This window comes from Triturus cristatus, chromosome 12 (assembly GCF_964204655.1).
Source record: "Triturus cristatus chromosome 12, aTriCri1.1, whole genome shotgun sequence".
Classification (NCBI taxonomy): domain Eukaryota; kingdom Metazoa; phylum Chordata; class Amphibia; order Caudata; family Salamandridae; genus Triturus; species Triturus cristatus.
The window spans coordinates 521,820,210-521,847,662 of NC_140595.1; the positions used below are offsets into that span (position 1 = coordinate 521,820,210).

A 27,453-nucleotide genomic window follows, 5' to 3' on the forward strand; every position below is an offset into this window, starting at 1 on the left:
CCTATTTTGAACCTCGAACCGATCCCTAAATGGACACAAAAGGCGATCGATATAAATGCTCTTTGCATGGAGCATAACTTGAGAGCAACGAATGGGCGTTCTAAATCAGATCCCATGGGTGCCCATACATACAATAGGACGGGCCACTCATCCAGAATTGACTTTGTTATGCTCAACTATAACCTCTGGCCATATCATCAAGACATGGAGGTTATAGAGACCTGTGACAGCGACCACAACCCTCTCGCTTTAACCATTTCTGTTCCCTGGCAAACTGGGTCTCAAGAAGCTACTAATCAGTTATGGAAAGCTTCACATGAGATTCTTCCCTCAAACTGTGGCAGACGTCTTAAATGGGCAAGAGTCTCAGCGGATGAGGCTAGGATGTCACAAGCTGAAACCATCTTACTAGAGGCTGAATCTAGGCTTGATAGCACGAATAGCGATAGCAAGATGTTTTTATCGTTATTTACGGAGACTGTAACGGCACTAAGTGGGCTGTTCATCATTCCCAAACCCAGCTCCAGAACTGCTTCAAAGGGGGCCCTGAGAACAAGTGAAAAGTGGTTCACAGCCAAGTGTCGACTTGCTAAGGGTGATCTTGTTGCTGCAGTAAAAGGAAAAGACCAAGCTACCATCAGGTCTGCAAGGAAACTTTATAGGAAAACTGTGACTGAGGCCAAGCGGACATAGGATTTCAACTTTTGGCGTGACCTAACGGAGGCGAGCACAAGGAAAGATGCTAAGGGGTTCTGGGACTTGCTAAGATCAAGAGACAAGCCCATTGATCAACAACTGACTTGTAATATCCCTGGTGTTGCCTGGTTTGCCCACTTTTCGAAATTGTATTCGGCTCAGACAGGGCCTCCGCAACCAGACCCGCTCCCAAGGCTCAGTTCCACAGATCTCCCACCAAATGAAGTCCTATTTACCACCTTGGAAGTAGAGAAGGCAATCAGGTGTATTGTTTCTAACAAAGCGGCAGGACCTGATGGGATCCCGGGCGACTTGATAAAAAATAATCCCCCATTTTGGAGCAGATTAATTGCTGCTCTTCTTAATGAGGTTATGTTGGGGGGGTCTTTCCCTGACTCTTGGAGGGGTGCTGAAGTAGTCCCCATTTTCAAGAAGGGTAGCAGGGAAGACCCAGCCAATTACCGCCCCATCAGTTTGCTGGATTCGACGCAAAAGGTAGCGGGGAAAGTGGTATTGGGCAGGATTCTGGAGTGGGTGGATGAAAATCAGATATTGTCTGATTTCCAAGCGGGTTTTAGATCAGGGACAGGCACCGTCGAGCAGACATTCCGCCTTTTAATGCTCTATTGGAAGGTAGTGGTGCTAGGAGGGGGCAGCTTATACTTAGTCTTCATAGACTTAAAAACAGCCTTCGACCTGGTTCCAAGAGCATTATTGTGGAAGGTCCTTGACGAGTTAGGTCTACCTCCCTATTTGTTGGCCTTGCTGATAAAATTCCATGAAAACAACTTTGCCCAAATCAGATGGGGTGCCCAGGGAGAAAAAACCCCGTGTATTCCAGTAGACAGGGGCGTCCGCCAGGGGTGTGTGCTTGCTCCCACTCTGTTTTCGCTTTACGTCAATGGAGTGGTGGAGCACCTTCTTCAACATCCTGCAGATGCACCATCCCTGGCTGGAAGGAAAATCCCGACGCTCCTGTTTGCGGACGACACCCTCCTGATTTCGAAATCACCTGTAGGCATACAGTCACTACTTTCCAGCTTCAAGGCCTTCTGTGACACCAAGGGACTGGCCATAAATATTGGCAAGACCAAATTTCTTGTCCTCAACCCCCCTAAGAAATCTGTTAAACCCCCCACTCTAGACTCTGTCACATTAGAACGGGTCAAAGAATTTGACTATCTAGGCATATGTCTTTGTGATAGTATGAGCTGGAAGGCCCATCACCGAAAAGTGTTTCTAACCCATAAGAGGGTTGTTGGTGCGTTACTTAAAGAGCAGCGTGCTTCCTTCATAAAACCTATTGGGGCACTTCTTGATATCTATAGGGGTAGGGTTGTGAGTGCAGCACTGTATGGCGCAGAACTTTGGGGTACCCAGAGAGTGGATACTTTGGCCCACCTAGAAAATAAATTTCACAAAGATCTGATGAGGCTACCCCAGAGCACCCCCACAATCCCCCTCTTGCTGGACGCAGGTACCCGTCCAATCTGCGAGCAAGCTAAATTACGCCCCTTACTACTATGGTCTAGAATTTGGAACGTCCCCGAACTCCACAGCTATGCAGACGCCCTAAAAGATGTACTGTCCTTACCTGGCTGGCATAAGATCGCCTGGCTCAGAGAGGTCAAGAGGGCATTATACAAGCTCGGTCTGGGAGCTGCGTGGGAAAATAAAACAGCACCTCCTAAACAAGAACTGAAGAAGGCTTACTGGTCTTGGGTGGATAACGAGAGACTTGGTAAATCAAATCACCCAAGATCTGTTGCCAACTTCTTGATGGTTAAAGATATCCCCTCCAGAGAACCATATTTGGACTTGATTCACAGTCCACATGATAGGGCATTATATTTTAAATTCAGGGTTGGGGGTCTTACCTTTATGTCAGTTTACCTCTACCTGGAAACCACCACTGCAAACTGTACCCTATTGCCCATTCTGCGAGCTAAAAATCGAATCTGTCGCACACTTTCTATTTGAGTGTCGAGTCTATATGGCCCCTAGACGGAGGTGGTTGAAGCCTCTTTGTAGGAGCCTGGGAACTCGCTCACATCTGGAAGCTATAAGAATACTGCTCTCAGATACAAGACCCTTTTTTGCCATTTGTTTGGCTAAATTCCTAGGCTGGGCTTGGCGCATAAGATCTGCTAAACAACTGACGATACAGTAAAGTGTCCCTTTTTCATTTTTCATAAATTTTAAGATTATCCCGTGTAAATATGAAATGTTTTTAATGGTAATATGAATTGTAAATTGCTTTGTTTCGACCATTGTTTTTATGCTGTCATGTTTTGCTTTTATGATATGTTTCTATATCGAAATAAAGCTTTACTACTACTACTACTACTGGAATTAAAATATACTTTCTCGACAGGAGATGTTTCTTAAAAATACTTTTGTATATGCAATAGACTTTTCAGTAAACAGTTACAAATAGTTGCAGTAGGCAACTCTATTTCTAAACACATTACATTGAGCTCAATGATAAATTCAAATTATATGCAATAGATTACTTTTTAGATAACTTTTGTAATTCCAGGCTTGGATCCTAGATCCAGTCCTGGGTCAGTTCTCAAAATCAGCTGTTGAAAGTCGACTTTGGTACTGTAATGATTTTTAACTAATATTTAGCTATTTCAAAAGTGAGCACTTAGAAAATATTTCAGAGCAAACAATCAATGATTCCCTATGGAAGGAAATATAGGTTACAGGTACAGTAGGTTATCGTTACTTTTGTAATCCAGTACTGGGTGTCTAGACTCAGTACTGGGACATTTATCCAAAACAGGTAAGTAATTACGTTTTCAGATGTTATACGATTTTTGAGGAATATTTAGAAATTGCAGAAATCAACACTTAGAAGAAATTTCACAGAAAAGCAGTCAATGGTTTCCTATGGAAGAAAAATGAGTTAAAGGTAAGTATAGTTGTGGGTAATTTTCAGAGTCAGTGCTGGGCACCAAGATCCAGCACTGGGAGCTCACCTAAGAGCAGGTGAGTAAATTCGTTTTTGTCACTCGGCTGATTTTTGGTGATTATTTGAAGATTTGAAAAGTCCGCACTTAGAAGAATTTTCAAGAAAAAGCCAGTCAATGTTACCCTATGAGGAAAATGAAGTTAGCGGTTTAAGGGTAAGTACTCGACTGGCAGAGTTGAAGTTCTGGGCATAGACTCAGGGGTCCCCCAGTGTCAGGTAGGTACAGTTAGTTCGCCCTCAGCGGTTTCAGGACGGCCGGGTGCAGAGAGAGTTAGGCCCAATGTTATCCTATGAGGTATAGGGGGGCCTTGGTTGGTGGCTGCTGTCTGGCAAGCCACGCGGCTGTGGGAGCTGGGCTCCTGGTCACTTACTCAGGGCAAGTGGGGAAGTAGGTTAGAGTAGAGTTTTCACTGCCAGGGCCACTCGGGCGGCTGGGTGCAGGGTGCTTTTGAGCCGTCGGGCGCTCAATGGCTTTCTATGGGAAATCTCAGGTTTGGAAAAAGACTGCAGGCTCGGGGACGAGGACTCTTCAGGTGCCACCACCACTTCGAGAGGTAAGTTGGGTAGTTGGAGGATAGGTAGGTACCCCGGGATTGGGCACAGAGGGCCGTGGGGCGCCGGGTGCAGGGGTGCCTTTTGGTGTCGGGAAATCTTACCCTCTGTTGATCGCGGTTGGGGTGGCACTCTGTTCTGAGGCTGCAGGCTTCTCCAGGATTGTCGAGGGGGGTCCTTGGGTGCCGGACTCGGGGTCACAGTCGCCGTGGGGTCGTTCTCGTGGGTTTAGTTCACTCCTGCACCGGCCAGGCTTGGCGTGTGCAGAGTGGGCTGGGATCGCGGTTCCGGGCTGCTGCCAGGGGTGAAAGGTAGGTTCTGAGTAGAGCCTCTACTCATGTGAGTCCCAGGGAATCAGAGTTCAAAGGTAGCCAGGTCCTCCGGGGTTTCTGAGGTTGCTGGCCACAAGAGATGCCGCGCTGGAGCAGGAGCAGGTTCGAGGGTCGACAGGCCGGTAGAGCTGGGGCCAAAGCAGTTGGTGTCTTCCTCTTTTTAGCAGCTGCAGGGCAGGTCTTTGTTCTTCTTGCTCTTCTTGTAGTTTCAAATCTGTGGATCTGGGGAAGGAAGGTTCAGGGTGCCCCTAAATACTAGATTTAGGGGCGTTACAGGTAGGTGCAGGGCAGGGACCAATGGGTCCCTGTCCTGGGGTGGGTACACCCCCTATCCTGCCTCTCTCCTGTGGGAGGGGGGCAGTAGCCTAATCCTGATTGGGTAGGGCTTCCCATCTTCAAGATGGCGAGAGCCCGGGGATGTGCTTCACCTCGCCTCCCCCACCTGAGGGGTGGGGTTGGCAGGCTGGCACATTCCTTGTCCTTATTTGGGGTTTCCGGCCAAGCTTCCCGCCAGAGTGGGGGGTTGCAGTGGCCTGGGGAAACTCACAGAGGCGGCATGCCTTTGAAGCTTCCCCCTGTCCATCCTGGGGGAGGAGATTTAGCACCTCGCCCAGGATGTGCATTGTTGCAGGCCCAGGAGAGCAGGGGCTCTCCTACCCAGGGGTCCAGCAACATGTCTGGTGTGTGGCAGCCTAGGCAGCCTCATCACAGACGTGGATTGTAGGTTAGGTTTTAGAGGGCATCTCTAAGATGCCCTCTGGGGTGCTTGGCACATTAAACCCACACTGATGCCAGTGTGGGATTTAATGTGCTGAGAAGTTTGATACCAAACTCCTCAGTCTTCAGGGCTGCCTTTATGGTGCTGTGGAGTTCGTGTTTGACGAGCTCCCAGCACCATGTACTCTTAAAGGGCAGCACTGCACTTACAGAGCCCAGGAATGGACCTGGGTACTGTAGGGGCACAGGGCTCCTGCTCCTGTGCCCACACCATTGGCATAGGGCACCCAGCTAGAGGGGTGGCTGATGTATGCCATGGCAGTGTAGGTGTGGGCATGCCACACAGGGATGTGTGCCATGTCGACTCTCTGTTTTGTCTTGCACCCAGACACTCAGCCTGCAAGAGCAGTGTGTGTGTGTTAGGGTACAGGGCCTGTAAGGGTGGCACAATAAGTGCTGCAGCCCTTAGAGGTCTTCCCTGGTCACAAGGCCCTGGGTACCTAGGGTACCATTTACCAGGGGCTGACAAGTGGCCAGGGTTTGCCAATTTGGGTTTTGTCTGTTAGGCAGTTTTTAGGGAAGGAACACAGGCCCTGGGCACCTGATTGGCAGGAACCCAGGGCACAACAAGGAAAAGTGCATCAGCTATTAGGCAAAAAAAGGGGGGGGTTACTGCAACAAAAACCCACTTTCCTACAAGCACCCAAGCTATAAACCTGTGCTTAGCCTAGTGTGCCGCCCGCCTGGTATTTTGCTGTCTTTGTCATTGCATCCAGATAGATAATACAACAAGTGACATTACATCTACAACAAGCCAGGACGATTGGCTTTGACAGTGGTTGTTTGATGCATGAACATCAACTATGGCTTCGTTGTTTACAATGGTTTATAACTCGACCCCTCTGTGTACGCAAAGCGAGCAAAGTTTTTCATTAGTGTAACTAGGGAGGAGCCTCTTTAAACGTGTGCACATTGTCATTTTCCTAAATAAAAAATAAGAGCCTGAAGCTCTGCCAAGTAGCACGCACGCATTAGTCCAATGTATTTCAGTGTGGTGGTGCGCATCACTACACTGAAATGCATGGTCACGCATTATAGCGCCTTCTCAGATGCCACATGGAGCGCCGCTATAATGCACATGATCAACGAGCTGCGGTGGCTGTGAGCGCAGTGCACACTGCTCCCAGCATGCAGGGACCAAGAGGTGCTCACAGCTCTGCGAATACTGCTATAATGTAGCCAAGTGTTGTTGAGGCACACCCCCAGCCGACACACGTGGAGCCTAACTTAAACTGATGTCACAGTCAATGCGCAATGGTGAAGTAGACTGACAGTGAGGTAATTCTTTTGAGGCGGCGCGCGGCCGAAAGGCGTAATGTAAATGCATGGTGTTGGGTTCCGTTGCAGGAGGCATGTGTTTTGAAAAAAAATGTAAGGCTTTATCACTTTGTACAGCAAGGGAAATTAATGTGTACTTTTTCTGTCGAAAAACGGATGGCTGTTATCCTCCTGGGATGTAAATTATGACAGATGACTCGGTGAGGCGGAGTTAATTGTGGTGCGCTTTGAGGCTATTATAAAGCTGCTTTTCGCTTCCCCGCTCTGTCTTGAGCATAAGTTGTGCACAATAAATCTTATTTCAATTTCAACAGCTATCACCATGGTAGAAGGTTGTGTTTCTTATGTACATGCTTATACAGTTATTTAAGAAAGTAATCGGGCCTATATTGAGGCGAAAGTGCGGCATGGGCACTTTTACAAACAAGCATTTGCAATGCAGTAGGTCTCACATTTACGAGAGTTTTGTTTACAGTGCAATAGGTATCACATTCGCAAAAGTATGAGCTATTGGCATTGTAAATGACAATGCTTTTTATTTCTTTGTTTTGAAAACCTGCAAGGGGTGCGTAAAATGCACTTTGTACTTATGTCGTTGCGTACGAGAAGGAAGGCTGGCCAGCTTGCCAGCCTTGCTTTTTTGAAATTAAGAACTGTAAGTACAAAGTGCGTGTTTATGCACCACCTGCTTGCAGGCTTTCAAAACACATAAATCAAAGGCATTGTGATTTACAATGCCAATAGCTCAAACTCTTGCAAATGCGAGACCTATTGCATTGCAAATGCTTGTTTTAAAATGTATTTTTTTAGTTTTATGTAGAGCGAATCAGACCAGAGACATCGGGTATCAGAGCGCTTTACATGAGCACCAGTTTTGTTACAGGACACATTCATTTTTGTTAGGCACAGGTAGATTAAGTGATTTGCCCAGAATCATAGGATGTTGAGCGTCGTTGCCGAAACTCGAACCCGGCTCCCCAGCTTCGAGATCGACCGCTCTAGGCGTAAGGCTACATCCTCTTGAAGGTCCTCATACCAATTGTCATCAGTGCATCGTTGGGTAATTTTATGCCCAGCATTATACGCATCGTTGTTAGAATCATCTGTTCCAAATAAAGTCTAGGGAGTTTTGGCTCATCCTTGAGGCAGGGGCAAAGTATAAGAATCTGGTGGGTTGCTCAAAGGCTACAGCCCAAGTGGATCAGGGTGTGAACCTCAGTCAAACTGGCACAGACTCGGAGTCATAAAGCACAAACAGCTGCATAGTCTGAATCTGTGTTGCTGCTCCAGGGTCTGCCGTGGGTCATGGCACCACGACTGGAGTCTGCAGCGAAGCCCGTGAAGGTTCATATGGTCCAGCTGGCGTCAATGGCCGACCCGCTGGCCGAGTCCCAGGTGGATTCCCTCGTGGTTAGTAAGGGCCTGGAAGCACGCCAGATGGAGCCGATAACGTGCCAAAGAGCTGCAGTATTGCTTCACAGAATTCTTTGTTTTGCTGCGGCATCACCGCTGGCCCCGGAAATTTGGGTTTAATCAGGAAAGGGGTCAGAATCTGCTCCAAAGGGGAACAGATTTGGGAGTGAGAATGTGAGGCAGGAAGGGGCAAATCTGGGATTTGAGAGAGGCAGGAAGGGGCAGAGTCCCGCATGGACTGTTTATGCTGTTTATGCTTTTTCCTCGACTGAACCGAGGGATTTGACTGTAACACTGATGGAATACAGGAACAGGACCTTCCCTGCAACCGGTCACAGTGTGGAGTCCTCAGGTGCTGGCACACATAGAGCTTCACCTCATGGTCATGGATGGCCTTGAGATTCATCGAGGGGCAGTCACTGGGGGCTTTACAGTTGTGTTCTGATCCACAGGCAAACCTGTTAGGCATCTGTCACACACATTTGCTTCCATTAGTCTCCACAAAGTTTAGACAGTGTAGTCTTGAGCGGTGCAAATTTCCCTTGCACATTGGGCAAGAGGTTGCTTCAGATCCGCATCTGGTGGCATGGAAAGAAAGGAACTGAAGTCAGCATGAGCGAATAGTGTCTTTATTCTGTTCCGTCTGTCACTTATTAAGCAGAAAGTCAGCATGGAGCTGCACAACGGCACCTACCTACCTACCGGTGCCTAAGGGTACTGCTTAAAAAAGTTTCCGGATACACCCCAACATCTGCGGAATATTCAAAACATGAGGAATCTGCACTTCAAAGTATCTATCAGAAACATTATTTCTCTACTCAATTCTGAATCACATTAACCAATAATGATCTTGAATTGTTAGGTACAAGTTTGAATGAGAGAAAGGTCATCAGACAGAATAAGGCAAGGGGTTGTATAGCTTGAGGCAGGCAATTTTTATTGCCTTCACTCTGATATATGCTGGTTTGCATTACAGTACCGTAAGAATGTAGCAGAGAATCAACCTAGGAAAGCTAAGTAGGGCTGCTGTACGAAACGTGAGCATTACTCAATGGATTCAAACAATAAGATACATTATCATGTGGAGAAGTATAAATCAAAGAATCCATTTTGAGATAATTCAAGTTCTAGTTCCCTTCTTCCTTCATTGAGGTACTGCCCGCTAGTCCATCTTTAGAATTATGAATTTTAGCACAGATCACAGAAGAGAGACTGCAAAATTGTGTACCTGGAAGTATAATTCTACATCATGGGTATTCACACTATACTGATAAGCCCAGTGGTATTCCCTTAGATTGGAGAAATGTACAGAGTCTCTCATGGAGGCCTAAATAGCACTGAGGTTCTGGGCTGCGAAGGGCACTACTGGCACTGGAGGAGATGCACATCAGTCACGGTGCTCGTTGCTTTAAAACAAATTAGGAAATGCCTATTTCTTTTTTTAATGTTAAAGGAGCATGTTACTTACCCTGTAAGCATCTATTCATAGAGTGTAGTACTGCAGATTCACATGCTATGCATACTCGCGCCATCAAGTGTTGGGCCCGTACTCTGCAAGTTGTTTTTCTTTGAGGGAGTTTAATGATTTGCGTCATGCGTCGTCTCTCCTCCCCCTCGAGGTATTGCGCATGACAAACGCTTTGTTTCTTAGAAAGTTTGTATCCCCTTTGCCATGAATGGAGTGAAGATATAGTCTGCTAGACATGCTGTGTCCGTAGGCATTTTGCTACCATCTAATACCTGCCAAGGAGGGTGCATGTGAATCTGCAGCACTACACGCTACAAGCAGATGCATACAGGGTAAGTAACATGATCCATTCGTAGCATGTGCTGGCTGCAGATACACATGTTATGCATAGACTGTAAAGCAATAATCCCTCCACGTTGGGATTTAGGCATGAGATGGTGTAGTTGTTTGAAATAACATTTGAAGGACTGTTTGTCCAACTAGAGCTTGTTGTCTTGAATTAACATCTACACAATGATGCTTTGTGAAAGTGTGAGGGTTTATCCATGTTGACGCTTTGCAAATGTCATTTAGAGGGATATTTCCTAAAAAGGCCATGGATGCTGCTTTTGTATTGTAGAATGAGCTCTTGGCACAATTGCTAGTGTCCTTTTTTATTTTTGCATAACATGTTTGGATGCATTTGATAATTCATCTTGCTATAACTGTTTTGGATATAGCATTTCCTTTGGTTGGATTTGAAAAAGAAACAAAGAGCGGTTTTGTTTTTATGAAGAGTTTAGTACGTTCCACGTAGTACACAAGTGCCCTTTTAACGTCTAGTGTAAGTAAAGCACATTCTGCAATAGTTTGGGGTTTTGGATAGAAAACTGGTACCTCCAAGGTTTGATTTAAATGAAAAGAAGAAGTTACCTTGGGTATAAAATTTGGGTTAGTGCGTAAATGCAATTTGTCTGAGAACACTTGGAAGTAAGGTTCTTAGATTATGCATGCCCGTATTTCGATGACCTTATGTAAGGATGTTATCACTATGAGGAAAGCTACTTTCCATGTTAAGAATTGTAGTTAACAATTATGCAGTGGCTCAAATGGTGGACCCATAACCCGTGTTAAGACAATGTTTAGATTCCATGCTGGCATTGGAGGTGCATCTAGTGGAACGACCTTTTAGTACTTCCATGAAGGCTTTGGTTACAGAAATGTGGAAAAGTGAGGGGTGTTTCCGGTTTTGTAAATATGCTGCAATAACCACTAAATCTAGGCTTATTGAAGTGTATGCTAACTGTGACTTTTGTAAGTGTAACAGGCAACATATTAGTTGTTCCGTTGGGGAAGATGGGTTAATGTGCTTAGTTATACAGTAATGCACAAAACACTTCCATTTTGCTGCATAGAAACCCCTTGTGGTAGGTCTTCTTGCTTCTTTGAGAATAGTCATTCATCCATCAGGTAGATTGAGGTCTCCAAATTCTATGATCCGAGGAGCCATACTGCAAGATTCGGCTGTTGAGGACTGGGATGTCTCACCCTGCCCTTGCTGTGTGAGAAGATTTGGACAATTGGGTAGATTCTTGTGAGGTTATAGGGAGAGTTCCAATAGGGTTGTGTACCTGGTTTGACGAGCCCAGGTGGGTGCGATCAGAATGAAAGGCGTTGGAGTCTGTCTCAGTTTCCTGACCACAGAAGGTATGAGTGGGAGAAGAGGAAAAGCGTACGCAAATGCCCCTGACCAGTTCATCCATAGAGCATTGCCCTTGGATTGTGGGTGTGGATGTCTGGATGCGAAGCTTAGGCATTTTGTGTTTTCTTTTGTTGGGAATAGGTGTTTTGTAGGGGTTCCCCACCGTTGGAAGTATGTTTGTAATAACGTACTGTGCATTTCCCAGTCATGAACCTGCTGGTGTGTCCTGCTGAGGAGGTCTGCAATTGTGTTATCCTTCCCTGGTATGAATTGTGCTAGGAGGTGGATGTTGTGACTGTTCCCGCATTTCCATATCTTTTGCGCCAACTGAGATAATTGTAAGGAATGGGCCCCCCCCACGTTTCTGAATGTAATACATTTCAGTCATATTGTCTGTGCATAGCAGGACAGTATTTCCTGCTATGTTTGTGAGGAACGTTTTGAGAGTCGTTGCAATGTGAAGTAGTTTGAACATGTTGAAGTGAAGAACCTGTTGTTGCACTGTCCAGTATCCCTGAACCACAATACCCTTCATATCAGCTCCCTGTGAGAAAGTGCCCTCTTTCTGCATGGTTGCCCCCACTTTTTGCTGAATTGCTGATGTGCTTTGACTGAGTGTGCCCTGGGCTCCTGCTAGTCAGGTACCCAGGGCTATGTTCTTTCCCTAAAACTGCATTGAAGCCTAAACCCAACTGGCATTTCTGGCCACAGGTCAGCCCATGGTAGATGGTACCACAGGTACCCAGGGCACTGTGACCAGAGAAGGCCTCTCAGGGATGCAGCACTTATTGTGCCACCCTTAAAGGTCCTGTACCATTACACTCACACACTGCCTTTGCAGGCTGCGTGTTTTGGTGAAGAACAAAGAGAAGAGTCGACATGGCACACATCTCTGTGTGCCATGCCTACAACCCACTGCCCTGGCATAGAGCAGTCACCCCTCTAGCTGGGTGGACTATACCAGTGGTGAGGGTACAGGTGCATGAGCCCTGTCGCCCTACAGTGTCTAAGTCCATTCTTAGACATTGTAAATGCAGTGCTGCCATTAACAGTATATGGTGCTGGGAGTTTTTCATTACGAACTCCACAGCACGATAATGGCTACACTGAAAACTGAGAAGTTTGGTATCAAACTTCTCAGCACATTAAACCCACACTGATGCCAGTGTGGGATTTAATAAAAAATGCACACAGAGGGCATCTTAGAGATGCCCCCTGAAAACTAACCTACTACTAGTGTCCAGGCTGAGTGGCTGCTTTCAGCTGCCACCACCAGACGGGTTTCTGGTCCCCTGGGCCAAGAGGCTGCTGCTCTCTGGGGCCTGAAACAATGCACATCCTGGGACGAGGTGCCAAGCCTCCTCCCCCAGGATGGGCAGGGTTCACAAAGGGGAAGCTTCAAAGGCTTGGCGCCTTTGTGAGATTCCCCGGGCTACTTGCCGCTGTCAGCAACTGGTCCCCACTGGTTCGGACCCCCACTTTGGGCGGCAGAAACGGCGGGAAGAACAAGTGAGGAAGAGAGGTGTGCCCACCTCTACTAACTCCACCCCTCAGGTGGGGGAGGTGAGGGAGTCTCATCCAACCAGGGAAAGGCTTATGCCCCCCTACCATTGGAGGGTAGCATAATAGGGGGTGTACCCACCCCAGGGAAGGGACCCATTGGTTCTAACCTTTTTTACCTACCTGCAAAGCCCCTAAATCTAGATTTTAGGGACAACCCTGAACCTTGCTTCCTCAGACAAGAACCTGCAACAAGAAAAGAAGAAGGAGGACCGAACAGTATTGCCGAAGCTAACAAGAGGAAGACGCCCATTGACTTGGCCCCAGCCCTACCGGCCTGTCTCTACCTCAGACCTGCTCCTGTGAAATCCCGGTGTGTCCTGTAGCCAGCACCCTTGAAAACCCTGGAGGACCTGCCTGCCTTCAACCACAAAGACTTTGTCTCCCATGAACACCGGATTTGTTTATCTGCAACCTCTGGCTCCGGCCAGAAGCCGCGAATCCGCACCACTCTGCACCCGCCGTCCACAGCCCGAGCTCAAGTGGGCATACACCATGCGGAGGTCCCCCGGCGACTCTGACCCGAGATCCGGCGACGTCTGACCTGCCTCAAGCCGACGCCTGCAGCCTAAATCCGGAAAGTCCCCCCAACCGTGACCAGGAGCTGGTAAGAAGATCTGACCCCAAAAGGCACCCCTGCGCCAGACGCCCCAAGGTCTTGGGTTGCCAAACCGACGGTACCTAACCAGCCCCCAACTTACCTCTTGAAGTGGTAGTTGCACCCAGAAGATGTTCGTCCCCAAGCTTGCAGTGCATTTGCAAACCGGAGGTTACCCATTGCAAACAACAGGGCGCCCGACGTCGAAACAGCACCCGGCCACCATAGTGTCGCTGAGGGTGCACCTTTGGTGCTACTTTGTTTCCCCATTTGCCCTGAGATAAAGTCCAGGAGCTTTGCTCCCACAACCAAGTGGCCTGCTCGTCAGCAGCCACCAACCAGAGGCCCCCTATCCCACATTGGATAACATTGGGCCTCAGCACTTTGCACCCAGCCGTCCTAATGCCACTAAGGATGTAACAAGAGTGCATCCTTGACCCTGGGGGACCACTGAGTCTACCCCCAGAACCTCAACTCCCACTATCAAATACTTACCTTAAAACTGATAACACTATTTTCCTCCATAGGATAACATTGACTGTTTTTCTTGGAAAAGTGTGGAATTTGAAAACCCGATGAAATTCTTTAAAATTGTCCTGTTTAACAAAAACAATTTTGAATACCTGTTTACAGGAAATGTCCCAGAGAAGTATCTAGGTATACTACTTTGTGTAAGAAAAGTAATCCAAAAAGTAACTTGCCTGGTATTTTACTGAAAAGCCCATTTAAGTCTATGTACTATATTTACAAAGTATTGCCTTTCTCTGCAACCATACTGTAAGTCAAACAAAGTGCATATGCAATTACAATTCAAACTGTTCACAAACTGCATTACTACTGTAAAGTATTTATTGCTTACCTGTGCCAGCCTTGCTTGGTTCTAGAAAATAAAATAACTAAAAGAATATTTGTTTCCAAAACAATTGGGCTGAAGTTCAGTCTGAGTGTGAGACTTCATTTGCTGACTGAGAGTGTGCAACAAATGCTCAACACTGTCCTCTGATACTGCCTTACTGCTTGACCACACTACCACAAATAGAGAGTGAGGTGCTATCTAACTTTACCTCTGCCTACCTTTGGGATTCCACTGGACTCTGTGCACACTATACCTCACGTTGGTATAGTATATACAGAGCCAGCTTCTTACACTCTCCATCCCAGAAGTGATGCGTCGGTGGGGATTGTTATCTGAAGGACTGGGTCCTTGAAGGTTCTCCCTGCTAATATGTTTTGAGTGTTCCACCACAATGGAGCCTGATGAACCTTGGGTGAAACCAACACTAACTAGATCTTCCATGTTCCCCCCTGCTTGTGACCACTGAGATGCTTAACACTCCTGGAAGGGTCTAATGTGTAAGTGAGCTTAAGGCACTATTCTATGCAATCATTCCTCGTATACGCATTATTGTTTTGACTGGTAGGTGATGATGTGGCTGAAAAAGATCCAGTTGGTTCTGGTGATTAAGAACCCTTTGGGTATTGGGATAAGCTGTCCCAAAGTATTGACCCCAGATAAGGTTGAATTTGGGATGGTTGGCGATCTGATTTTGTCACATTGATTAAGAAACCCAATTGATGTAAAATATGTATTATCTATTGGGAGTCTGATAGACATTGGTCCTTGTTTGGACTCTTGATCAGCCAATCGTCTAGGCAGAGAAACACATGAATGTTTTCTCTTCTTAGTTTTGCTGTTACTACTGCTAGTCATTTTGTGAATACCCTTGGGCGAGCTATTGTTACTCAAATAGGTGGTACTTTGAATTGATAATGATTTCCATGTACCACAAACTTCAGGAAATTTCTGTTTGCTGGATGGATTGGAATGTGGAAGTAAGCGTCCTTCAGGTCATGAAGTTGACTGTTTGAAGTAGTGGTGTCACATCTTGTAATGTAACCACGTGAAAATGTTCTGATAGTATGTAGCAATTCAGTGCTCGCAGATCCAGAATGGGTCTACAGGTTCCATCTCTCTTTGGTATTAGAACACTCCTTTGTTTTGATACTTGTGTGGGACTATTTTGATGGCCCCTTTTTGTAGTAATGCCTTTGCTTCTTCTTTGAGAAGGTGTAGATGCTCTGGATTTATTACCTGCTTTTTTGATGAAATATTTGGTGGCTGTTGAAGTAGTTCCAGGTAATATCCTTGTCTGACAATTTCTCAGACCCATTGGTCTGATGTGATATTTTGCCACCACTGATCAAATTGTTGTAGCCTACACCCCCCCGACTGATTATTTGTGGTGGGTGGGGGGGGGGGGGGGGGGTCTGGTGTACAAGCAAGTCATTTTGGTGAGGGCGGTGGGGAGGGGGGAGATGCCCTTGTTGGGGGTGCCTAACCCTCTATTATTTTTGTAGCCTCCACAATAATATCCACGCCCCTGCTGGTGATATTGGTACTATCGACACTGATAAGTATTATTTTCAGAGGTAGAGGCTTTTGCAGCTCCTCTACCTTGGGACCTCCGAAAGGACTGTTTTTATGTTATGGTTTGTATGGCACCCACTGATTTGGCAGGGTCTGTGTCATTTTTTATTTTTTCTGGCTGAGTGTCTTCAGCTGGTCCAAAGAGGTGTTCCCCATTGAAAGGCACATTTAAAATATGTTGCTGTACTTCAGGTTTAAACCCGGAAATGCGTAGACATGCATGTCTTCTGAGCAGGATTAATGTGTTTATACCCCTAGCAGCGGTGTCTGCTTCATCTAAGGCACATCTGATGGTAGCGTTTCAAATGAATGTATCCTTGTAGACTAGATCTTCTCCCTGCTTTTTATATATTCTTCTCAAAGATGTTGCATGAGCTCCTGTATTTCATACCCGGTTGCTCTGTTGTAACACAAGAGTAGTCCTACAGAATTGCCAATTATCCAATGATTAGCGTGTCCGGTGGCAACCCTTATTGCAGCTGTGTCAATCCTTTCACTCTCCTTATTTCGAGGAGGTGCCTCTCCAGTGCCTTGTGCAGATGCCCTTTTTCTAGCAGTGGTGACTACAAGGGAGTCTACTGGGGGATGCCCTTGAATGTAGATTGGGTCAGTTGTTGAGGGTCTCTATATTGCCTCTAAAGTCGTGGCATTAGGGCCCTTGATTTGACTGGGTCTTTGAACACCTCCTTGGAAACATTAAGAATGGATCTAATCATAGGCAAGTATTGGACTGTATGCTCTGTGCGTGAAATTGTTTCCACAAGAAAGTCACTTTCCTCCTCCGTAGAATGCATTGGAAGCTTATGATACTATGCAGCTCTCTGTATGACACTATAATATGACGAAGTGTCATCAGGGCGAGAAGGTTTTGTAGGCACAGGTGGTTCAATATCTGGTAGAACCACGTCATAGTCTTACCATGGGTCAGGTGTGTGATCAGTATCTTGTGTGCCCTGGGCATCAGTGACTTGAATTTCTCCTTCTTCTTCTTGTTGAGAGGGTGAGTGATCTTAAGGCGAGGCAGGTGAACTAATTATAGGGCCTGTGTCCCTGTGGCACAATTTTTGGTGGAAGCTGAGGAAATTGGTCCTGCTCTACATTTCTCGTTGCAGCCTCCTTGCATTTATCCTGCATAAAATGCTGCAGTCCCTCAAATACTACCCCCTGGTCGTGAGTGGGTTTGGTCATTTGTGTTTTCTGCTTTTTTTGGCGCTGGTGACCAGTCTTTAAAAACTGTGGTTTTGAAACACTGGAGCCATAGATTTTCTTCTGTTTAGAAGAGTGTCCGTGATGTTTTTCAGCCCTCGGTTCTGAAGTGTCATTCAGTTTGGTTGTGCTCGAGTCTGAGTATTCTTTCAGTTACAATGTCGGTTTCTTGGACCTCTTCAGTTCCGATGTTTTTTTGTCGGTTCCGAGTGATGCTTTGGTGTCGAAGGCTCAGTGCAGATTCACTTTTAGGTGCCGGCAGCATGCGGGATCCGGTCTAGTTGTGGCCTGGCTGTCTGTTTCGCTGTCGTTGCTGAATTCTGCCACAGCTGCATGATCCATATTATGTGCAAGGCATCGATCTCGTCGTGTCCAAATTTTTTTTCCTAGTTTTGAACAATGCACTGGCGGCGCACTGTTCTTCCTTGTGCTCAGAAGACAGGCACAAATTACATGCGTCATGTGTTTCGTAGTGGGAGTATTTGGCTCAATACTGAAGGCCCCATCAGAATACTTAATTTGTTGTCTCCATGACCCAGAGACGGTTATTCTCGACAGTCATCTGTTGTTTGGATGCCGAGAGGCCTTTCCTGGTGTGTAGTCGATCTTGCGATCTTCGTTGTTTTTCATGAAGGCCGTGTGGCGTCGAACTCTACAGAGATTCGAAACAGTATGTCCTTCCATGATGGCGGGAAAAAACTTTCTAAGGAAGAAAGCGTTTGATTTGATTTGATTTAGGATTTATAAAGCGCCTGAATCACCCCCCAAGGGGTATCTCCGCGCTTGCGAACTGCATAGTTGGGCAGAAACAGGAAATAAGTTAGAACAATGAGGTCTTCAAAAGCTTGCAAACTCTCAGGAGGTCAGAGCATTCACGCAAATGATTTGGAAGTTGGTTCCAGAAGGTAGGGGCTAAGTGGTAAAGGCTTTGCAGCCTAGCTGAACTTTCTTGCAGCGTGGAACCACAAGTAGAGATTTTGTCCCTGAGCGTAGTGTCCTGGGAGGCTCATATTTTTGTTATTTCTCTACTAACTAACGTGGGCCCTTGCTGTTTAGGGCTTTATACACAATGCAGCAGATCTTGAAGCAGATTCACTTCCGTACAGGTAACCAAAGCAGTTTCTGCAAGAGAGGGAGAGAGGGGGGTGAGGGCCGGAGCATTAGAGACCACTCTTGCAGCGGTGTTTTGGACCACTTGCAATTTGTTCAGTGATGCTTCGCTGGCTGACATCAGCAACGCATTGCAGTAGTCTAGTCGACTCAATACTAGTGCCTGGATCAAGGTTTTAAGAGTGAACAGAGGGATGAAGGGAAATACTCTTCGCAAGAGACCTAGTGCATGGAAGCAAGCGCCAATGGTGGTAGAAACCTGCTCCTTCATAATTAGTTTCTGGTCCAATCGAACCCCTAGATTTTTTACCACAGTCTTGGGTTCCGGTACAAGTCTCAATTCTGTAGGCCACCAGCTCGGAGACCAACCCGAAGGAGCATCACCAAACAGCATAATTTCCGTTTTGCACACATTAAGCTGGAGGAAATTTTGTCTCATCCAGCTAGAAATGGTTTTCATACCTTCTGAGAGGGTGGGCTGGGCATTAGGATCTTGTTTGTCAAAGGATAGTAGGAGGGGAGTATCATCAGCATAGGAAATAGGTGTAAAACCTAGCTTCCTGAGTAAACCTGCCAAAGGGGCAACATAGATGTTAAATAAAGTGGGACTGAGACAAGATCCCTGAGGTACTGCTTTGGTTAGTTCCGTAGTCTCAGAACAGAAGGGATCCAGATTGACAGTCTGGGTTCTGCGCGAGAGGAAACTCATCATCCATTATAAGGCTGTTCCTTGTATCCCAATTTCACTGAGTCTCCTGAGCAAAGTTCGATGTGAGACAGTGTCGAAGACCGCCGACAAGTCAAGCAGCACTAGTATAACTGCCTGTCCATTGACCAGAGCCGGTCTGATGTTATCCGTGAGGGCAATCAAGGCTGACTCAGTGCTGTGTCTGGGTCTGCAACCGGACTGAGATGGATCAAAGCAGCCAAATTCCTCGACAAAGTCTGAAAGAGGTTTATTAATATGTTTTTCTCACAACTTGCTCAGGAGAGGTAACAGTGAGATAGGACGATAATTAGTTAAATCATACATAGGGGCCTTAAGATTCTTCCGTATAGGGATGATTTGTGCTGCCTTCCACTCATCAGGAACATGACCTTTATTTAGTGAGAAGTTAAGAATGGAGCAAATGGGGATAGCCAGCTGTTTGGATAGTAATGTGGTGGTCCTGGCCAGGATTATATCGAGGGGTGAGCCTGATTTAACAGTAGCAAGTAGAGACTCCACTGCATCGGGTGTAACCAAAGGGAAGTATTCCAGCTTCTGGGGGGGGGCGCATGCTCGAAATGCGCAATGCCTCGATGGGGAGTAGAGACTACGCACTATGCAGATCATAAAACTTTCTCGAGAAAAAACAACTTACAGAGTCTGGGCCCAACACTAGATGGCAGGAGTATGCATAACATGTTTACCTGCAGCCAACACATGCTACTAATACATATTTCCCCCCAAGGAATATGCTAATGGTTAGGAGAATAAAGACGATCCCAAGATAGTTTGATGCAATAGAAATCATAAAATGGTCATAACCTCTCTGAATGGGTTGATTTTTTGTTTGTTGTGAGTAAGTGGCATTTTAGCAGACACCTACATGTATGAGGTAATGTGTGTGAATTAAAATGTTCAATACATTCTATTCTCATGAATCTAGGACTATGAAACGCCTGGTAGAAGGTTTATATTTAAGTGGAGACCTGGATGAACCAGAGTGTCAAGGATTACTAAAATGTTTTCATTGAAACAAATATGTTTTTCTCTGAATGAAGACACACTCTAAATGATAATGTGCCTGATTTTCTTGTAACCTGTTTTAGTATATTAAGTGAAGTCCCCATATCAAGTTGTAGCATGTTTTACCCCCACCCCAACACATGTAATGAGCATGAGTGTCCACTGAAGCCTTTCTACTAATAACAGGGGCACGTGGTACGGAGGGCTAACCAAGTCTCCTTTTCATAGTAAAGCAACACTGCCACCTCCCTGAGTTGCAGAGGCCTGACTATGGTGGAAGAACAAAGATCACAGTGCAGACCAAAGCTTTTTCCCCTTTTACCTGCCCAGGAGAGCAGCCTACAGTCACCCCAGTATGTCAAACTGTTCTGCCAATCCCTATTACCGGTTTCTTCCCCCATTCATGAGGTGTATGAATGTTGTGTGTGCGTGTGCTACAGGTTTGTAGATGGTGCACTGGAGCGTGCCACTTGTATCTGAGATGGGAGAACAAATATTGTATGGGGCTAGAGATACTGCATGTTCCATCTTCTATCAGGCATATTTTGGTGGCACCCAAGATGAAGGGTTGGCAGGATAACCCAGAAAGCAAATGTAGATTGCAGGGCTCCTCACAAGAACATTCCAGTGATCACTTTCATTGAGTCAAACAGAGGAGAGTTGTTGACATTAGGAAAGGAGACAAAGAAGCCCTTTGAAACTAGCATGTTCTGTGTTTAAAAGGTGGGTAGGTGTTCTTTTGGGTTGTTCCTGTTCACACCTAACACAAAGACCATGGCAAGATAGTCTGCGTGGAAATGACAAAAGGGCAGAACTGCCCAGAACCAGTCACAGAGACAGGCTCCTGTACTCCTGTACTATATAGACTGTCTGCAACTGGAGTATAAAGTTACAGTGTGCGGAGATTTCCTGACCAAAAACCTGAGGTTCCACACCAGTGGTGCCTGGTTGATTCCTGGTTGATGTGCTGACCCTGAACTTCCAGGTTCAGGACCAGTAACTTGAGGAAAAGATGGCTAGCCTGTCAGAATGGGTAACATTCAAATAACTGCACAGGAGAGAGCAGACTGATTGTACAGGAAGGCCATTTCAGATGCCCGTGCATGAAGCCAACGCTGCTTGAAGATTGCGTAGAAGAAGACAAGGCTGTGAAGGAGTTTGTGAATGCAACAGGATGCTATTACTGTGACACGCGGTGCAACCATCTTCGAGAATCTAAAAACATTTACTGAGGCCCAAATGGGTCCATCGAGTACAGGACAAATTGGCATATGCTATGTGTGACAAGGAATCTGCCAGAAGGAGAATTCCCGTTTAGAATTTAACACGGAATAAAGGCGAATTCCAGAAGGAGAATTTCCATTTGGGATTTAACACTCAGTAGTGTTGAGGTACCAAGATGAACTTGACTGTCAGTCTTCCAAGAGAGATTTCAAGTGCTGTGAGAAGTTAAGACCCACAAGAGGAGTGTCACGGCAGTGACCCGGCGTATGAATCTACTTGATTTTAGAGGGGAAGGAGGAGGGAGGCGGGAGGCAAGCACCAAGATCTCAGTGACTGTGAGCTGTGTGACCCCCCCAGCACACCTCAGACTAGTTGGTGCCAGCACTGCTGTGACTTGCCCCAGGTTGTGGGGTCTGGCACTCATCACATAGAGAGAGCCCATTAGCTGGGTTAGAGTCAGGACAACCCTGTCTGCACACAGCAGGCCATGCACCACACACTGCCAGGAATCAGCTCGCTCCAGCTGACAGTGAAGAGTGTAGGAGCCACTTGCACAGGAAGACCTCTTCAGCTATCTCAACAATGGACAGAGAGGTATTGTGGCATTGTGCCCGTAACAGGTGAGAACAGTGTATTTAGCTTGATAGGAAACTGAGACGGTTCCTAAAGGAAAGAGCAAACCCCAGAAAATGTTCTACAGCAAGCCTCTATGTAATTTTACCCCACCGGGCCAAAGTAAGAATGGACTGCTTGACTTTGCTACCCCCCGAGTAAAGTGCTAAAGTGACTTTGTTATCAGTTTTGGGCCCACTAGTAGAGTCAAGTCCCTGGACACCAGTGGTTAATGACTCATGTTTTTATATTCTACACCCAGTAACTTCTGACTGCCCAGGTCCCCATCCTTACAATAGCAACTTCTACTTGCCCAAAGTAGTAAAGTGACAACAGAAGAGTTGCAGGAAATACATGCCCCTTATGACCTATAGAAGCCGGGACAAAAAACACAGAAAAAAATAAAGTGTCACTGACGTGAAAGTAAAATCATTTTTTTTCTTTTTAAGTAAAAGTAGCCTATATTTACCAATAAACTTAGATATTTCAACACATGCTTAAATAGAAGAGCATGAAATAATGAGCAATTTCTGAATTGTGATATACGAAACATGCTTGCTCGGTATAAATTAACAATGTTACAAACATTTACTCTGCAGAAGCACAGCATTAGGTAAAACCCTAAATAAACGGAACAGGAGTTAGGGATGTATCAGGTTACATTAATGTAAATACACATAATGTTTAAATCAGAAGTGTGCCTTCTTTAGCAAGAGTCCTGAAATCATCCCATATCATATATGAATGTGATAAAAGGGGAAAAGAGGTGCACTCATAACAAAAATAAAATTGAGTTACCAATCGTATGCATTAGTGACACCTACACAAAAGTAAAATGCTAGTAACTGTACCTTTTGTGTTCTCTAGTGTGTGCCTTTGAAGATTTGACATCCTCTGTTTCCATGGTCTCTTCTTTGACATTTTCTGGGTCATTCTTGGCTTCACCAGCAACCTGGGATTCATGAGGGTCCTTTAGCTTCCCATTAGTCTGAACACCGGTCATAAAATCTATGCTTTGTTTCAGACTTTGGATACGCTCCTGCAACAGCAACGTGAAATACTTTATTTTCAGTGCAGGATCACTTATGTTCACATAAAGTTAAGCTCATTCTTAATAAAAGTTTACAAATGTCCAAAACACATAATTTCCAGACTGGCACTTGAGCTCATATTTAACTTGGAGTAAAGATGCAGAAGCAAAGGTTACTTACTGCTATTCATAGTTCTAAATCATGGGAGACATCATTAAATTAATAAACACTGAATATCTTTGTCTATGTGTAAGTTCAGAAAAACTGTTTAAAGACAAACAATTTTAAACTACCCCTATCTGAAATCACATGTTCTTCTTTACAAATAAATTGAATTCAATTTTTAAAAAACCCAATACATAAATAGCGGATGAAACCTCCAACGTATTCGTTAAAACAAAGAAATGACTATTATATAAATATGTACTGTGCACATCTCCTTGCACAGTAAGCTCTCGCTATGGGTCGTTGTGAAACTGGCTCTATATATACTACACCAAAATGAGGCATAGTGTGTATAGAGTCCAGGTGACCCCAGAGGTAGGCAGAGGTTAAAGTTAGATAGAACCTTTCTCTCCATTTGTGGTACTGTGATCGAGCAGTAAGGCAGTATCAGAGTGTTAAGCATTTGATGTACACACTCAGTCAGCAAATTAATTCACACATTCAAGAACTGAACTCTAGGCCAATTGTTTATGTTTAAAAAATATACTGTTTTATTTTTAGAACCAAGCAAGCCTGGCACGGGTAAGCATTAAATACTTTACAGTAATAAGATGCTGATTGTAGAACAGTTTGAAAATGCGATAGGAATTGTACTTTGTTTGATTTACAGGGGATGCAGTAGGTTGCAATACTTAGCAAATACAGTACATTGAAATAAATAGGCTTTTTCAGTAAATTACAGATAAGTTACTTGTTATGTTACTTTTCTAACTCAGAGCTGGATACCTAGATTCCGCACTGGGACATTTCCTGAAAACAGGTAAGTAAATACGTTTTGGTTATTCGTGCAATTTTTAAAGAATATTTTTAGATTTCAAAACTCCACACTTGGAAACTTTTTAGAAGAAAATTGTCAATGTTATCTTATGGAGGAAAAACAGGTCATTGGTTCACAGGTAAGTTATAGACTGTGGGAGTTAAGGTTCTGGGGTTAGACTCAAGGGTCCCCCAGGGTCAGTGATGCACTTTTGTTGCACCCTCAGCGGCACTAGGGCGGCCGGGTGCAGAGTGTTGAGGCCCAGTGTTATCCAATGGGGGATAGGAGGCCTCCGGTTGGTGGCTGCTTGCAAGCAGGCCACTGGGTTGTGGGAGCAAAGCTCCTAGGGTTTAGGTCAGGGCAAATGGGGAAACAAAGTAGCACAAAAGATGCACCCTCAGGGGCACTAGGGCAGCCGGATGCAGGGTGCTGTTTCGAGGTCGGGTGCCCTGTTTTCAATGGAGAACCTCTGGTTTGCAAAAAGCACTGCAGGCAGGGAACCAAGGACTTCTGGGTGCGACCACCACTTCGAGAGGTAAGTTGGGAAGTTAGGGGTTGGTTAGGCACCGTGGGTTTGGACACACAAGGCCATGGGGCATCGGGTGCAGGGGTGCCTTTTGGGGTTGGTTCTTCTTACCAGCTCTGGGTTGCGGTTAGGGGGGCCTTCTGGATTTAGGCTGCAGGCGTCGGCTGGAGGCAGGTCAGGGGTAGCAGGATCTCGGGTCAGGATCACCGGGGTGACCACCTTGTGGTATTTTTCCACTCTAGCTCGGGCCAGGTTCAAGGGGTGCAGAATGGGCTGGATTCGCAGTCTCCGGTTGCTGCCAGAGGTTGCAGTTGAACAGATCCGGTGTTCACTGGAGAATCAGTCTTTGGAAGTGAAGACAGGCAGGTCCTCCGGGGTTTTTGAGGTTGCTGGCTGCAGGACTTACCTGGATTTTGCAGGAGCAGGTTTGAGGGGAGAAAAGGCCTGTAGAGCTGGGGCCAAGTCAGTGAGCGTCTTGCTCTTGTTAGCTGGCTGCACAGCTGTTCGGTCCTTCTTTTCTGCTCGTCGTTTCTGGATCGGAGGAAGAAAGGTTCAGGGTGCCCCCTCAATACTAGGTTTCGGGGCGTTACAGGTAGGTAGAGAGCAGGGACCAATGGGTCCCTTTCCTGGGGTGGGTACACCCCTACTGTGCCACCCTCCAGTGGGAGGGGGGCAGGGGCCTGTCCCTGGTTGGTTGGGTCCCCCCATCCTCAAGATGGCGGGGACTCGGAGTTGTGCTTCACCTCACCTCTCCCACCTGAGGGGGGGGAGTTGGCAGAGGTGCGCACACCTCTCTCCCTCACTTGTTTTTTCCGCCGGTTCTCCCACCTAAAGTGGGGGGTAGAACCAGTGGGGACCAGTTACTGAAAGCAGCAAGTGGTCTGGGGTAGCTCACAAAGGCGGCAAGCCTTTGAAGCTTCCCCTTCGTGAACCCTGCCCATCCTGGTGGAGGAGACTTGGCACCTCGTCCCAGGATGTGCATTGTTTCAGGCCCCTGAGAGAAGCAGACTCTCGATCCAGTGGTCCAGAAACATGTCTGTTGATGGCAGCCTAAGCAGCCACTCAGTCGGGACACTAGAGGTAGGTTCGTTTTCAGGGGGCATCTCTGAGATGCCCTCTGTGTGCATTTTTCATTAAATCCCACAATGGCATCGGTGTGGGTTTAATGTGCTGAGAAGTTTGATACGAAACTTCTCAGTTTTCAGTGTAGCCATTATGGTGCTGTGGGTCAAGACTGATTTGCACATGGCCATGTCTGAACTGGGGTGGCGTGGTGAGCAAAATAACGATGGATTAAACCCAGATCTGTAACTGGGGGTGAATGTTTTGCTAATGTGCAACATTTCGTCCATCATCTGGTGTATTTTGATGTTCGCCCTATGTGGGAAGGGTATGCCCAGACATGGGTCCCATGCTCACTACGCCACTGGAGTCAAGCTATCCTGGCTGAAGAGGGGTGAAACCCCGAAACCGGTCCTAGGATGCTTGATTCTGCTCCAGGGAAGATATGGCTTGGCAGATCGGGCTGGACTCTTCCCATGAGGCACAGGGTCAAGACTGATTTGCATATGGCCATGTCTGAACTGGGGTGGCGTGGTGAGCAAAATAACGATGGATTAAACCCAGATCTGTGACTGGGGTGAATATTTTGCCAATGTGCAACATTCTGTCCATCATCTTGTGTGTTTTACTGTGGAGTTCGTAATGACAAGCTCCCAGCACCATATACTCTTAATGGCAGCACTGCACTTACAATGTCTAATAATGGACTTAGACACTGTAGGAGAATAGGGCTCATGCACCTGTACCCTCACCACTGGTATAGTCCACCCAGCTAGAGGGGTGACTGATCTATGCCAGGGCAATGGGTTGTAGGCATGGTACACAGAGATGTGTGCCATGTCGACTCCGCACTTTGTTCTGCACCAAAACACCCCGCCTGCAAAGGCAGTGTGAGTGTGTAAAGGTACAGGGCTTCAAAGGGTGGCACAGTAAGTGCTGCAGCCCTTAGAGGCCTTCTCTGGTCACATTTACCAGGGGCTGACCTGTGGCCAGAGATGCCAATTGGGTGTAGTTTTGGGGAAAGAACACAGGCCCTGGGAACCGGATTGGCAGGGACCCAGGGCACACCAAGTAAAAGTGCATCCGTAGTCTGGCAAAAAGTGGGAGGGGGGGTTACTGCAACATAAACCCACTTTCCTTCAGTTGTCTCTTGCTGGTAAAATAAGGTGCACAGGAAATAAGGTGCACTGGACAGCACCACTTGCACTGAAATCAACATTCTCTATGCACATTTCTATTCTCCTCTTTGCTCCCCTAGGTCTCATTCAACTACCTGTCCTTGTTTTATTATGTTTTTCTCTCCCTTGGCTTTGTGACAGAGACTTGGAATTGGTCTGCTGGTGTCCACTTTGATGGAACTCATGTAGAAGAGTTACCCTTATGGCTGATGTTCCTAATGGTTAGCTGATGTGTCTAATGGTCAAGCTGGTCTCGTCAGTGCTGCTCTTAATCATTCTCCCTGGAAAAATGTGATTTTATTTAGGTCTTGATTTTCGAATTCAGAGTGTGGGCTTCTCATCATATTTACTTTGCAGTCAGTCATAGGTAATTGAATTACCTCTGGTATTACTCCTAATTTAGAACCTTGGGGTACTGACTGGATTTTCCACTTCATCAGGTCATTAAGTCAACTGATTGTTATATTTTGTGCACTGTCCCTTGAACGATTTTAACCCCCTTTCATAGAGAACCTAGGTACCTCACCCACCCACCTACGATTTCCCTTGTCCTCCTCACCTGGTTTCCCTTCAGACTCTACTTCTACTTCCATCTTCACTTCTATATCTGCCCCTCTTCCTGCTAGTACCATCATGCCGGCCATGTCTTACTTGTACTTCAGCAGACTTTTTCCCTTGCTCTTTCCATTTTGCGGGTTCTCCGACTATGTGCTCTTGTCTCTGGGTTTGCAAGTGGCCGGGTAGGTTTTTGTTCTCCACTCCTGTCACCACCGAAGGGTATGAGTCACTGCGGGAGGGGCAGTGGGTGGTGCTGATAAATGACTGGAAATATTTGAGGTAACTGGAGCAACCATAAGCCACTTCCACATAGTTTGGGGGTTTTGGAAGTTCAGCAAGGAAGAGTGCTTGTACAACTGTGGTAAAGGTGTTGAGAAGCGCAAACATAACAGTAGGCAGTAATAGGTGGGGATGAAGCAATAAGTGTGGGGGGGTAGTAAAGTAATAATGATCACCATGAAGAATGGTGGCG

General features: G+C 46.2%; 1 protein-coding gene across 1 annotated transcript in view; it reads right to left on the reverse strand.

Annotated features, from left to right (window-relative positions):
- BRD7 (bromodomain containing 7) overlaps window positions 1–27,453 on the reverse strand; it is a 257,053-nt gene that overhangs the window by 150,605 nt on the left and 78,995 nt on the right. Inside the window, exon 7 of the mRNA XM_085640013.1 lies at window positions 22,496–22,683. Coding sequence (XP_085496139.1) covers window positions 22,496–22,683 — 188 coding nt within the window. The remainder of the gene's footprint in view (window positions 1–22,495; window positions 22,684–27,453) is intronic.